General features: G+C 40.6%; 1 protein-coding gene across 1 annotated transcript in view; it reads left to right on the plus strand.

Moving 5' to 3' along the window:
* The first annotated feature begins 216 nt into the window (after positions 1 to 216).
* LOC141141230 (5-hydroxytryptamine receptor 3A-like) overlaps positions 217 to 14,268 on the plus strand; it is a 33,497-nt gene continuing 19,445 nt past the window's right edge. Inside the window, exons 1-3 of the mRNA XM_073628916.1 lie at positions 217 to 226; positions 11,597 to 11,760; positions 11,900 to 11,944. Coding sequence (XP_073485017.1) covers positions 217 to 226; positions 11,597 to 11,760; positions 11,900 to 11,944 — 219 coding nt within the window. The remainder of the gene's footprint in view (positions 227 to 11,596; positions 11,761 to 11,899; positions 11,945 to 14,268) is intronic.

A 14,268-nucleotide genomic window follows, 5' to 3' on the forward strand; every position in this document is an offset into this window, starting at 1 on the left:
AATAGAGACTCGATGGGTGGTATTAAGATATGGAAAGAGAGATGCTCATAGCATAATCTCGTATAAAAAAAAAAAAATTGTAATAACAACCATAAAAAACAAACTCACATTTGTAATGACACGCAATACAACCATCCATGAGCGACGAGCCATCCATGATACAATGTTACCATTCATGGCTGGCTATCTTCTCTTTTACCCAGTAGTGATGTAGGCATGTCTCAAAGTAAGTGTTTCCGCCATTTGGCAAAACATTTGTCTTGAATGACTAAATGTTGGTAGGTCTCTTCATTTAGCCTATACAGCACCTGCCTATGATGACCCAACCCAGATTTGTGCGCCAGGCAAATGGGACATCTGGGGGTCCACTGAGTTGTCTGTGTACCTTGTGAACCTTTAGAAGGTCACTTTCTAACAGAAGAAGGAGCATCTTTGTTGAGCGGGGGAATCTCATTTGCTATAACCTTCAGGGGTGGGTGATGGAAGGCTGCAGCTGGAGTAGGGATTTCTTCCCTGTTAGCAGGTATCTGGTTGCACTCAGCAGGTGTAGGTAGGGTAATTGCAGGTTACCTTTGAGAGAAGATACCATGAGTTCACGAGCCCTTCTTCCAGAAACCTCTGTAATTCCACTACAAGTACCCAAGGTGTAAGGATGAGCTTCGTCTTTTGTTTTAAATAGATCAAACAGTTTGAATTTTGCAAGTGATCTATTGCTCTGATCATCTAAGATAGCATAATCCTTTAGTCTTTTCTGGTTGATCCTTGTGGTATATGTTCACCAAGCATATTTTAGCACAGGGCATATCACAGCGGTCTTCCCCACAAACTTTAGTGTAGGATAAAGAAATAATGGTGGAATTAGGCACTTGGTCTGTATTCTCCCTGCCATGCCTTGACCTGAGAGGAGAGTTAGCAGGTTGTGCAGAGCTGGAATCAAGATGATGGAGGGCTTGCACATGTTCTTCAGAGCCACACTCTATGCACTTTATGGGCGTATTACAGTGCTTAGCAAAATGTTCAATAGAAGCACAACACCTGAAACATACCCTGAATGTCTTTAAAAGCTCATTACGCTCTTCAAGAGGTCTTTTCCTAAAGCCGATACATTTTTTTAGGGGGTGTGGCTTCTTGTGAATGGGACACTCTCGATTAGGGTTTTAAATCTTTCCACTCTGTTTATTTGCGGCAACAACTGTGGTAGGAGTGGGAAGGATGTCATTCTTTTTCACAGACACTAGGCCTCTACGGTTCCTATAGTTGCCCTGAAAACTGGTACTCTTAGGAAAGTGTGAAAAGAGACTGTATTTACCATAGGAAAAACTCGGATCGTTCTTGGTCTCTGCAATATTTCTGATGAATTTGCAGAAGAAAGAGAATGGAGGGAAGGAAACCTTGTTCTCTTTTTTGTATGATGATCCTAGTGCAGACCATTTTTCTTGCAAACCATACAAGAGCTTGGAGACAATTGGGTTTACCCCTCTGGCAGTGCCCAGGTAACTGAGTCCAGATAGTTTTGAGTCTGCCTTGGCTAGCTGAAGCTCAAGGAGAAGGTCACTCAGTCTCTGGAACTCCTTGTTGTCCTTACCAGATATCTTTGGGAAAGTTTCCAGACGCATGAACAAAGCATTTTCTATAGCTTCTAGACTGCCATACCTTTGCTCTAGTCGATGTCCATGAAAACTGATCTTAATAGCTTAACACGTGCAGCAGATAGAGGACAAAGCCATCTGATCAGCAAATCCAATTCTTCAGCCGCTGTAATACCAAGATCACTGATTGCAGTTCTGAAGGCACACTTCCAACTTCTATAGTTTTCAGGTTGGTCATCAAAACTTCTAAGACCAGTCTTTGTAAGCTGTCTGTACTTCACAAACTCTGCTGCCTCGGTTGTCTCTGTCTTGTCTCATGCAAGATGTTGTTGGCTGAACAGTGCTGATTGCGCTATCTTTGACATTGCAGACAGAGGACACAGGGAAATATGGTGCGGCAGATGCATTCAAGCGAGTTACTTGCTTGAAGTTAGTTGTTTCAATGGCATGTTGATTTGAGGTTGTACTGATGACAGGAGATTGATGACTTGCTTGCAACTTTCTCTGATGCCCTGTTACGTATAAAGGAAGGTTAGGTATGCAGGCAGGAAAGGCACTGGAGTGATTTTGCATGCAAGAAGTTGCTGGAACCTCTTTAACTTGATGCTGTGAAGAAGTCTCTATGTTGTCATGAGCTTTGGAGACAATGGAGTGTACATTGCAGTGGCTTAGGACATCCAACTCTTTCCAAATCTGCTCTTTGACATGCTGTCTGAGTTTCCAACTCTCCTCTCTTTTCTGCATATGCGACCTGCACTTTGCTGGCTTCCGCTTTCTGCGTGAGCATTAATAAGTCGCTCACTGAGTGCTGAGTGTCTTGAACTATGGAATTTAGAGGAAATTTTAGAATGTCTGGTGGAAACGGATCTGTGAGATGCAGTGTCTTGTAGCAGCTTTATCTTTGCTTCTGCCTTTATTTGATTTGCTGGATAACACGGTCTCTTTCTAGGTTAAGAACCTGGAAGCTTCAGTGGTCCTTGAGCTGGGGCTGTATGAGAGGTCTCCCTCTACACATCAGGCTCTGCCACAAGGTACGTGACATTTAATCCCACACACCTCAATGTATTTTAAGGTTTTAATCACATCCAATCTTTCTCTAAAAAAATGTTTAAGTCAGAACTGCAAGCAAAAATCACATGCATCCAGGGTCGATCACCCACATGTGATCACAGCATCAACAATTACAAGCTAGTGGGCTTGATTAGGTGCAGGAGATGGCAGCCTCACTTTGCTTTCAATGGAGCTGTGGTCACCCACAAAATGACTACATTTTGGAAAGACAACACCCCAAGGTATTTTCTGAAATGCATAGTGAATCTTTTAAAAATAATATTTTTTGCCACAAGTTTTTGGAAACTGCATGAAAGAAAATGAAAATGTATTTTTTATATGAAGTTGTCAATTAATATTTCTAACACACAGCATAGGCATACTTAAAATCACACCCCAAAACATATTCTGTTACTCTTCCTGAGTGAGACTTTTTCACAGCCTAGCCACATAGAAGGGCCCAAAATCCAAAAAACACCTTTAGGTATTCTAGGGACATGAATTACACATCTAATTTCCTGACTATGCATCACATTTTTGGAGGCCATGGAGCACCAGGCCCGTGGAAACATCAACATAATTACCATGTTTTGGAGAGTAAACCCCACAAGGTATTTTCTAAGTGGCATGGTGAGTCTTTTGAAGACTTTCTTTTTTTGCCACAAGTTTTTGGAAAATGCGAAAAGAAAGTGAAAATTATTTTTTTTAAACTAAGTTGTCAATTTATGGAGATATTTTTCACACACAGCATGGGCATGCTTAGAATTACAACCCAAAACACATTCTGCTACTCCTCCTAAGTTTGGTGTTTCACATAAATCAATCAATTGTATCAAAACCCATGTACTGTTTTGGTTGCCTCTATACAAGTAGTCAGGGAATATAGCTTAGTGTAACATCACCTATAGCAGTCTCCATTCCTATAAGCCAAGGTTTCCTGTGTACACGTTCTATGTGTTTTGCGGCCGGTGAGTTTTTGGAAAGGGTCAGGGAATTCTTTTTACCCTTTGGGTCTAGTATGGATTCGGAGGGGACCCCCCCACGCCATTATGTAAAAAAAATGGCGTGGGTTACCCCCAAAATCCATACCAGACCCTTATCTGAGCATGCAGCCCGGCAGGTCAGGAAATGGAGGGGATGCGCGAATGCCCCCTCCCCCCCTCCTGAGCCATACCAGGCCGCATTCCTTCAATATGAGTGGAATGGGTGATTTGTGACGTCACAAGGAAGAAGTCCAGCCTGAGCTTTTTAGGCTGGGCTTCTCCTCTGGGTCACATTCATTTTGTACTCCTGTGACATGTTTTCAGCGGAGAGTGGTCTGAAGTCCGCTCTCCGCTGACATCACTGCCATCAGTCGAGGCAGCGCGTCATCCTGACTCCCCAAGTCTGGATCTGCCAGCTGCCTTGATTGATGGCAGTCTCAGCGAGCCGCTGAGATGCTGAGACAGCTTCTCCCCAACCCTCCACAGCTCAGCGCTCCAGTGAGCGTGGAAGAACAGAGCAGAAGAGATGCTGACTGACAGGGACTGACTGACACTCTCCTCTCAGGGATGTTCGGTGGCTCGGTTCTGCAGAGATGGCGGGGGGACAGATGTAGCATCGGTCTGATGCTGCATCCACATAGGTAAGTATGAATCAAAAAAGCATACTTTTCTTTTAAGAATGCGGCGGCCGGCTTCCCGCCCCCCTCCTTAACAACCAGCTATATACAGTGTGTTTACAGTGTGTTTAACGATGAAAAAAAAAAAAACATAAAACGCAAAATGCATGAAAACTGCATGCAAAAAAGCATTAAAAACGAGGGTTTAAAAACACAAAACATGCCTGAATAATGCATTAAGCGCAACCGCATAGATGTGAACCTAGACATAAAGCTAATTGCTTGTTGTAGCTGTACAACATTCTACTCTTTCACTAAATTAAATGCAATAATTCACCAACTTTTCTGTTTATGCAGAGATGACCGTAAGTTGGTTTGTGCAATGTTGGCAAATGTGAATATTCAATAAAAACGAATTTGGCTAAATAAGTACCTCATGTTAGAAATATTTCCAACAATTAAAAGGAGAAAAAATATTTAATTAGTTATGGCTTATAGATGATGGGTAAGAAAACTGTTTCTGTTTGGAAAATATCATAATGCTTGCATTTATTTATGTATCTTCTATGAAGCCTTGAATGTAGTAGAAGATGTAAAATGAGGCAATACAAAATTGTGTACTTGAGGGATAACTTTTTTATTAGTCCACATATACTTTAAAGGAGAGGAGCAGGAATTAAATAAATCAAACATTCTGTACATATTTACTTACCTACCTGCTGCAGCATCAATCCAATGCTGTAGCTGTCCCCAGTATATCCTCCTACCTATGCATGTAAGCCTTGGATTGCGTTCATTTTCAGCAGAGACTAGTCTAGAGGTCTTGCCAACTCACCCTCTATGAATGCAGTTCTTGGCATGTGAGGAGCACAGCTATGGCTGGCTGTATATTGATTTAGGTAGGCACTGGATATTTGACAATCATGTCACAATTAATGTGCTTGTTACAGACTGCTATAGTAGCAACCTGTTGTATCTGTTGCTGCTGTAACAGAATAGCATAGTTATCAGTGGAGGCTTATAGCGCCATCATAAATCCCTACGCTTCTTGCACACGGGATGCCCAATACTGTGTAATGTAAATTCTGGCGTATTTCCCCCTCTCGGGAAGCCTAGGTGCTGAGTACAGCCACCCATGGACATGAAAATGCATCCGCTTAAACATTCATATTCAAAAAAGGGGAAGAAATTAACTATATCCTGCCCAGACACATTGTAATGTAATTTCAATTCTTATAAATAACTATGTCTAATTCATGCTGAGGTTTTTTGTCTTTTGTCAAATTTTTGGTAATATGGCAGATAAACAATTGAATATTTTATCTTTAAAAAATAAAAAAAAGAGGGGGTGTAAATTACTTGCAGTAATCTATCAGTTTTAGTATTTTTAAAGGACATACACATAATTGTTATTAAAATATAGGTGATTTGTCATGGTTCAATTGACTGAGTGTCACTAATATATAGCTGTGAAAAATGTGTGACCAAAGGGATATGTTAATCATTAGAGACCTTTCTTCTCAGTTCTAATGAATTGTTGGATAATAAAGTGGTATATGTTTGCACTGGGCAGAGTGTGCAGTTCCTGGAACTGCCCCCTAAATTCTGGTCATACATATATAGAGAGTGATAAGTAAGAGTAGACAATCGAAGAAACGTAATGCACCGTAAAAGAGGATAGATAGATAGATAGATAGATAGATAGATAGATAGATAGATAGATAGATAGATAGATAGATAGATAGATAGATAGATAGATAGATAGATAGATAGATAGATAGATAGATAGATAGATAGATACATAGATAGATACATAGATAGATCGATCGATCGATAGATAGATAGATAGATAGATATGTATGGCAAATTAACTGGCACCATGAGTATTCTTTTGTTGTGTGCGATCATCTGCAATATTCAAATTTACGGTAAGAAATTTTGCTTTTTATTATTTAAAGTTGTGTGAGTAGGCATGATGCATGAAAACTTAACACATCAGCATATTTTGTACAGACACATTCATGCCTTAGTGAAACTTATGGTCTTCATAATCAACTGATTATTGCACTTCACATCTGAATATTTTATGCCTGACTATACATACACATGAATAATCTAAATTGGGTAATTTGATCGATGCATTCTGGCTAAAATAACACATTTAGAACACCAAGAATGTGTTTATGTAACCTAATATAATACAACAGCAAAATTATTAGGTTTATGATATTTTCTACAAAACTGCTAATGTCATGGAGGCCAGTACTTGCTAAGTGTGCCTAATCCTATCTCAGAAGTCCCTTGAGACAGGGAATTTTAGGCCTTGGGGGGCATGGTAGACTTCTGTGAGCTAAATTAAAATATGTCATGGTGATTTATTTACTGTATTGGTTTATTGAATACCTTGCCCAATCGGCTCTATTTGTAGCTCTCCGCATTTGAAATCACAATATTTTGGCATCTTAAGGAAGACTTTTGTCTACCAGACACTGTGAATAGAAATCTGAATGAAGTAGCTATGTAATGTTCAGCATGTGTCATTGACTGTGGGTCTTATTTTGATCGATGTTTAACCGGTTCAATACAGGGCAATTTCACCCCCTTCCTTCCCAGGCCAATTTTTAGTTTTCAGCGCTGTCGCATTTTAAATGTCAATTGCGCGGTCGTGCGATGTTGTACCCAAAAAAAATTGACGTCCTTTTTTTCACCACAAATAGAGCTTTCTTTTGGTGGTATTTGATCGCCTCTGCGGTTTTTATTTTTTTCGCTATAAACAAAAGAAGAGCGACAATTTTGAAAAAAACACAATATTTTTTACTGTTTGCTATAATAAATATCCCAATTTTTTTTTAAAAAAAGAAATTTTTTCCTCAGTTTCGGCCGATACGTATTCTTCTACATATTTTTGGTAAAAAAAATCGCAATAAGCGTATATTGATTGGTTTGCGCAAAAGTTATAGCGTCTACAAAATACGGGATAGATTTATGGCATTTTTAAAAAATATATATTTATTTTTTTTTTAGCGGCGATCGCGATTTTTTTTCGTGACTGCGACATTATGGCGGACACATCGGACACTTTTGACACATTTTTGGGACCATTCACATTTATACAGCGATCAATGCTATAAAATTGCATTGATTACTGTGTAAATGTGACAGGCAGTAAAGGGGTTAACCACTAGGGGGCGGGGAGGGGTTAAGTATGTTTCCTAGGGAATGCTTCTAACTGAAGGGGGAGGGGACGTACAAGGGGAGGAGACCGATCAGTGTTCCTACGTTCTGGGAACACAGATCGCTCTCCTCAGAGCTGACAGGCTGTGGATCTGTGTGTTTACACACACAGATCCACATGCTGGCCCGGTTAACGGGCAATCGCGGGTGCCCGGCGGACATCGCAGCCGCTGGGCACACGCACCGGGTCCCGAGCAACGCGGCGGGCGCGCGCGCGCCCCCTAGACGCCCGGGAATCCCAGGACGTCATATGACGTCCACCCAGGATGGGAGATCCCATCTGTGGACGTCATATGACTATGGGCGGGTAGTGAAGTGGTTAAATGGTGATGTATCTTCTTCCAGGGTCACCAACCCTTTCACTCCCAGCCTAGTCCTCCTCTCTTGATCATGTAGCATCCTCCTAGGTAGGTGCTAGGATTAGTGTATTATAGTTTTTGGTTTCTCTGCTTAACAGAGAGGCAGCTAGGTAAATTTATTTGCTGTTTGCTTAACAGTGAGCAGTGATCGGCTAGTGTAGTCTGCTCGGTGTGCTCTGGTGCTGCTCAAGCTTGCTTTCTTGATGTATCACACTGTCCTAGCAACTATGGAAAGTGCTTAAGAGTAGGCAGAAATCATGTAGATGGGAGCATACATATTCATACAGCCCTGGCCAATTAGAAGAGGAAGTGCCCCTAGGCATGCTGCCTGCCTGTATTTATGTTCCAGAAGCACATTAGTTCTTGGTCATTCCTAGCAGAGGATTGCACCAGGCTGGGGGAGAGGCTTTTGCCCTGTACACACGACCGGTTTTCCTGTCGGAATAAACTCTGAAGGTTTTTCCGACGGAATTCCGCTCAGGCTGTCTTGCATACACACGGTCACACTAAATTCCGACTGTCCAGAATGTGGTGATGTACAACAAGTAGGACGGGACTAGAAAACGGAAGTTCAATAGCCAGTAGCCAATAGCTTCCGTCTCGTACTTGCTTCAGAGCATGCACCGTTTTTGGTATGTCGGAACAGCATACAGATGAGCGGTTTTCCGGATAGGGATTGGTTCCGTTGGAAAAATTTTCTATGTAAAAAGTCCGATGGGGCATACACACGATCGGAATATACGATGAAAAGCTCCCGTCTGACTTTTTCTGTCGGACATTCCGCTCGTGTGTACACGGCATTTGCCTCCCCCAAGACTGTGTGGCAGCCATTAAAATCCCACTAAAAACCTTCCTATATATGTATTCTATCCAGGGATGATGGTGCCTATTTGAATTTGTCACCAGCCCACATCACTATCTCTACTTGGTACGCTTATAGGGATTTTATTTTACCAAAAATATGTAGCAGAATACCAATTAATGAAGAAATTAGATTTTTTCAATTCTTTTTTATTGGGTGTGTTTTATAGCAGAAAGTAAAAAAGTTGTTGTTTTTTTCAAAATTGTCAGTCTTTTTTTGTTTATAGCACAAAAGATAAAAAACGCAGAGGTGATCAAATATCACCAAAAGATAGCTCTATTTGGGGGGAAAAAAAGGACATAAATTGTATATGGGTACAGCATTGCACGACCGCGCAACTGTCATTTAAAATAACACAGTGCCGTATCGCTAAAAATGGCCTGTTCATGAAGGGGGCGGGTAAATCTTACTGAGGTCAAGTGGTTAAACATTGTATGCTTAGTATCACTTTAATTGTTTTAAGAGTTAAACTCACAACTATTATTTATAATGCATGGGGAATCAAAGGAAAAGCATCTAACCCTGTCAAAGTTATGCCCTGGTTGAGAACCTATGCTTTTGGATAATAAGCAGAACACTGACATTTACATTATTTGTGATTTAGCTCTGTAATGTAAAACTGTTTTTGGTCTGGAGTCTTTGGAAAGGCACCCTGAGGGTTTGTAAGTTGGTGGGTGCTGAATACACTAGAAATACATTATATAGTTAAAGTGGTTGTAAACCTCAGTCATGAAATCTGAACTAAGCAAATATATTTGTAGTGTTTAATTTGTCTCTCTCCAAAGCTCTAGGTATTGTTTCTCTTTGGTGCTTCATTCTTCTGTTACAGTGCCTAGAAAAAGTATTCATACCCCTTGAAATTTTCCACATTTTGTCATGTTACAACCAAAAACGTAAATGTATTTTATTGGTATTTTATGTGATAGACCAACACAAAGTGGCACATAATTGTGAAGTGGAAGGAAAATTATAAATGGTTTTAATTTTTTTTTTACAAATAAATATCTGAAAAGTGTGGCGTGCATTTGTATTCAGCCCCGATAATTTTGATAACCCTAACTAAAATCTAGTGGAACCAATTGCCTTCAGAAGTCACCTGATTAGTAAATAAAGACCACCTGTGTGTAATTTAATCTCAGTATAAATACAGCTGTTCTGTGAATCCCTCTGAGGTTTGTTAGAGAACCTTAGTGAAAAAACAGCATCATGAAGGCCAAAGAACACACCAGACAGGTCAGGGATGATGTTGTGGAGAATTTTAAAGCAGGGTTAGGTTATATAAAAAAAAATCCCAAGCTTTGATCATCTCACGGAGCACTGTTCAATCCATCATCCGAAAATGGAAAGAGTATGGCACAACAGCAAACCTACCAAGACTTGGCCATCAACCTAAACTGACAGACCAGGCAAGGAGAGCATTAATCAGAGAAGCAGCCAAGAGGCCCATGGTAACTCTGGAGGAGCTGCAGAGATCCACAGCTCAGGTGGGAGAATCTGTCCTTAGGACAACTATTAATCGTGCACTCCACAAAGCTGGCCTTTTTCAAAGAGTGGCAAGTAGAAAGCCATTATTGAAAGAAAGCTATAAGAAGTCCCATTTGCAGTTTGCAAGAAGTCATGTGGGGGACACAGCAAACATGTGGAAGAAGGTGCTCTGGTCAGATGAGACCAAACTAACACTGTACATCAAACTGAACACACCATCCCCACTGTGAAACATGGTGGTGGGAGCATCATGTTGTGGGGATGCTTTTCTTCAGCAGGGACAGGGAAGCTGGTCAGAGTTGATGGGAAGATGGATGAAGCCAAACACAGGGCAATCTTAGAAGAAAACCTGTTAGAGTCTGAAAAAGATTTGAGACTGGGGTGGAGGTTCACCTTCCAGCAGGACAATGGCCCTAAACATACAGCCAGAGCTACAATGGAATAGTTTAGATCAAAGCATACTCATGTGTTAGAATAGCCCAGTCAAAATCCAGACCTAAATCCAATTGAGAAACTGTGGCAAGACTTGAAAATTGCTGTTCATAGATGCTCTCCATCCAATCTGACAGAGCTTGAGCTATTTTGCAAAGAAGAATGGGCAAAAATGTCACTGTCTAGATGTGCAAAGCTGGAAGAGACATCCCCAAAAAGACTTGCAGCTGTAATTGCAGCAAAAGGTGGTTCTACAAAGTATTGATTCATTGGGGCTGAATACAAATGCACGCCACACTTTTCACATATTAATTTGTAAACATTTTTGAAAACCATTTATCATTTTCTTTCCACTTCACAATTATGTGCCACTTTGTGTTGGTCTAGCACATAAAATCCCAATAAAATACATTTACAGGTTTGGTTGTAACATGACAAAATGTGGAAAATTTCAAGGGATATGAATACTTTTTCAAGGCACTGTATAAGCAGTAGTCACTTCTGATAAGTTTTCCCAACACGAGATAAAATTTGTGTCCGGGAGGAGAGCTCAGCACACAGTGTGCCTATACAGAACACAGTTCTGCTGTGTGTGAAGGGGGGTGTGCTCCTTTCCTCCAATCAGCTCTCACACAGCGTCTCAAATATCACACTGCAGCTCTCCACCCCCTGTGATACTGAAAAATGCAGAAGGATTTCATCTAAAATCAGCGCTTTTGAAGGGAAGTACAAAAGAGAAGACTGCAGATAAACAAGTTAAACTTATGTAGGTGGATTTGTTTCAACTCTGTGTATCATCTGAGGCTCTTCACTTCACTGGGTATATGAGAGGGTTTACAACAACTTTAAGGGAAAATAGGGAACCACCAGGTACAAAAGGCAAAGTGCTATAGAATATATGCCCATTAGCAGATTTATTTTGTGAAATTGTAGAACTGGGATAATTTACTGTATGCTTGATTTTTTCGTCTTTTGTTTGTTGTAGCTATATCAGAAAGTGTTGAGCTGCAATGCACAGGGTCTGAAGCTGGACCTTCTTATGAATCCCTGCAAAGTGTGTTTGATAAGAAGTCATTTCGTCCAACTCTGAATTACAGCCGACCGACTAGTGTGAATATATCATTTACAATCTATGCAGTGCTTGGAGTGGTAAGAGCTTCTTTTGTTTGTTGGAAAATAAGACAAAATGCTGGAAATGATTTGCATTCTTGTCTGCTTTATAAAACCTATACAGTATATCTATATGTTTTATTACCTTTTGCTCAGAACAAATATTATCTTCCTTTAGAATGAAAAATCTCAGATTCTCACCACTTTCCTTTGGCTCCGTCTGGTGAGTATCATTATTCCTCTGTTCAATCCAATGTATTGAACAAGACCTGAGGTGCTGTAATCTTCATTATGTTCCCAAATAACTTCTTCTCAAATTTATCAGCAGCGTGAGTTAATTGAAACTGTGAAAATGTACAGTATATCTATAAGAGTATATGATGGAAAAATGTGTAAGCAGGAAGAATTACCTTCAGTGAAACCCACACAACAAAATTATTGGTAGACTTTTAGATATACACCACTGTGAAAAAAATTTAAACAGGTGTGAAAAAATGCTGTAAATTCAGAATGCTTTCAGAAATAGAAGTGTTGTGTTTATTTTTATCAATTAAAATCAAAATGGAAAGTAAATAAACAGAAGAGAAATCCAAATCAAATCAATATTTGGTGGGACCAACCTTTGACCTAAAAACAGCATTAATTCTTCAACTCTTCCAGGTACACTTGCACACAGTTTTTGAAGGAACTCGGCTTGCAGGTTGTTTCAGACATCTTGGAGAATTAACCACAGATCTTCTGTGGATGTAGGCTGCCTCAAATCCTTCTGTATCTTCTTGTAATTACAGACAGACTTGATGATGTTGAGATCAGGGCTCCCTGGGGGCCAAACCATCACTTCCAGGACTCCTGAATATAGTTCTTAATGACATTGGCTGCATGTTTGAGATTGTTGTCCTGCTGCACAATAAATTTGATTCCAATCACACGCCTGCCTTATGGAATGGCATGATGATTAAGTATCTGCCTGTATTTCTCAGCATTGAGGACACCATTGATCCTGACCAAATCTCCAACTTAAAGTTATTGTAAGGGTAATTTTTTACCCTTTTTACCCCAAACCTGCTATTCTGGGGTCCCCCGGCAGCTCTTGTGGCTCCTCCCCGCATTAGATAACCCCCTGGGAGAAGTGCTCTCCTGGGGGATTACATTGCGGGCATGCTCCCGAGTCCAACATTCGGCATCCATAGAGGCTGAATGCAGGACTCGGCCCCCGCGTCATTAGATTTGATTGACAATAGCAGGAGCCAATGGCTCCCCACCGACTGAATTAAGGGGTTCAGGTAAGTAAAATGGGGGGGGGGGCCAGGTTACTGCCAGGTGTTTTTTCACCTTAATGAATAGGATGCATTAAGGTGAGAAAACATAAACCTTTACAATCCCTTTAATTTACAGAAATCCAGCCCCAAAAACATGCAAGGAACCTCCACCATGCTTCACTGTTGCCTGCAGACACTCATTATTTTACCATGCTCTAGCCCTTTGACTAACAATCTACCTCCTGCTATAGCCAAATATTTAAAATTTTGAATTGATGCTGGTTTGAAGCAAAAGGGTAGTCACACCATTTAGTAGAGGTGCTTAAAATGATCAGCTTTAATTTTTTCATGCAAAACCTTTATCTCAAAAGGAAAAAACTGTTTGCTGTAACTGATTATAAAGTGTGGGTTGGAGTTTGGCTTCAATTTATCAGTGGATATAAATCTGCTAATACAAGGTTTCTCAATCAGGGTTCCATAAACCTCTAGCATTCTTTCAGCGTTTGGTATGGGTTCCTTGGGAAATGAGAAATGTCTGCCTCTGGGATATGTTTCTACTGACACCATTGATCTTTTTAGCTATCTATAAGTGGGTAATTCTTCCCAATGACCAGAAGTATAAGGAGCATTCTTCCCACTGTCCATCACACTAATGTATCATGAGTTGTTGTTGTCAAAGTAATTATTTGGAAGGGTTCCAGTGTTGCCAACCCCCCGAAGTAAAATTTACTGGCAGAACGACAAAATTTAGAAACGGCACCAATTTTTTACTGGCAGAAAAACATGAAATTTACTGGCAGATCCACATTCTTTACTGGCACTGCTAAAAAGTACCTAAAATAACTGTTTTTAGTGCTAAACAGTGCAAATATCAATATTCGAACTATAAGCACATAGCTAATGGTATTAGCAATGTGTTTAAGTTAAACAAAAGTAAAAAAACATGGTTACTGTAACCCAGCCAGCACAGAGTTCCCCCTTACATCAGAGTCTGCAGGATTCCCCCTTATAGTGCAAGGGAACTCTTATGTAAAGGGAAACGCTGCAGATCATGATGTAAGGGGGAACTCTGACGTGGAGGGGGGCTCTGGTGAATAGAGGCCACCTTCCGCAGAGTGAATACACTAAGGTAAGGGGGGGGGGGGTTACTAATATAGGGGGGAACTTTTATATCAGTGCCCCCTTACATTATTGTATTCACTTCCCTCCTTACATCAGTGACCCCCCCCAGACTGGCCTGGTGGCACTGTCACTGACCTCCTCTCAGGTGCACCGTGCAGGGCTCAGT

This window comes from Aquarana catesbeiana, linkage group LG04, assembly GCF_042186555.1.
Source record: "Aquarana catesbeiana isolate 2022-GZ linkage group LG04, ASM4218655v1, whole genome shotgun sequence".
Taxonomy (NCBI): domain Eukaryota; kingdom Metazoa; phylum Chordata; class Amphibia; order Anura; family Ranidae; genus Aquarana; species Aquarana catesbeiana.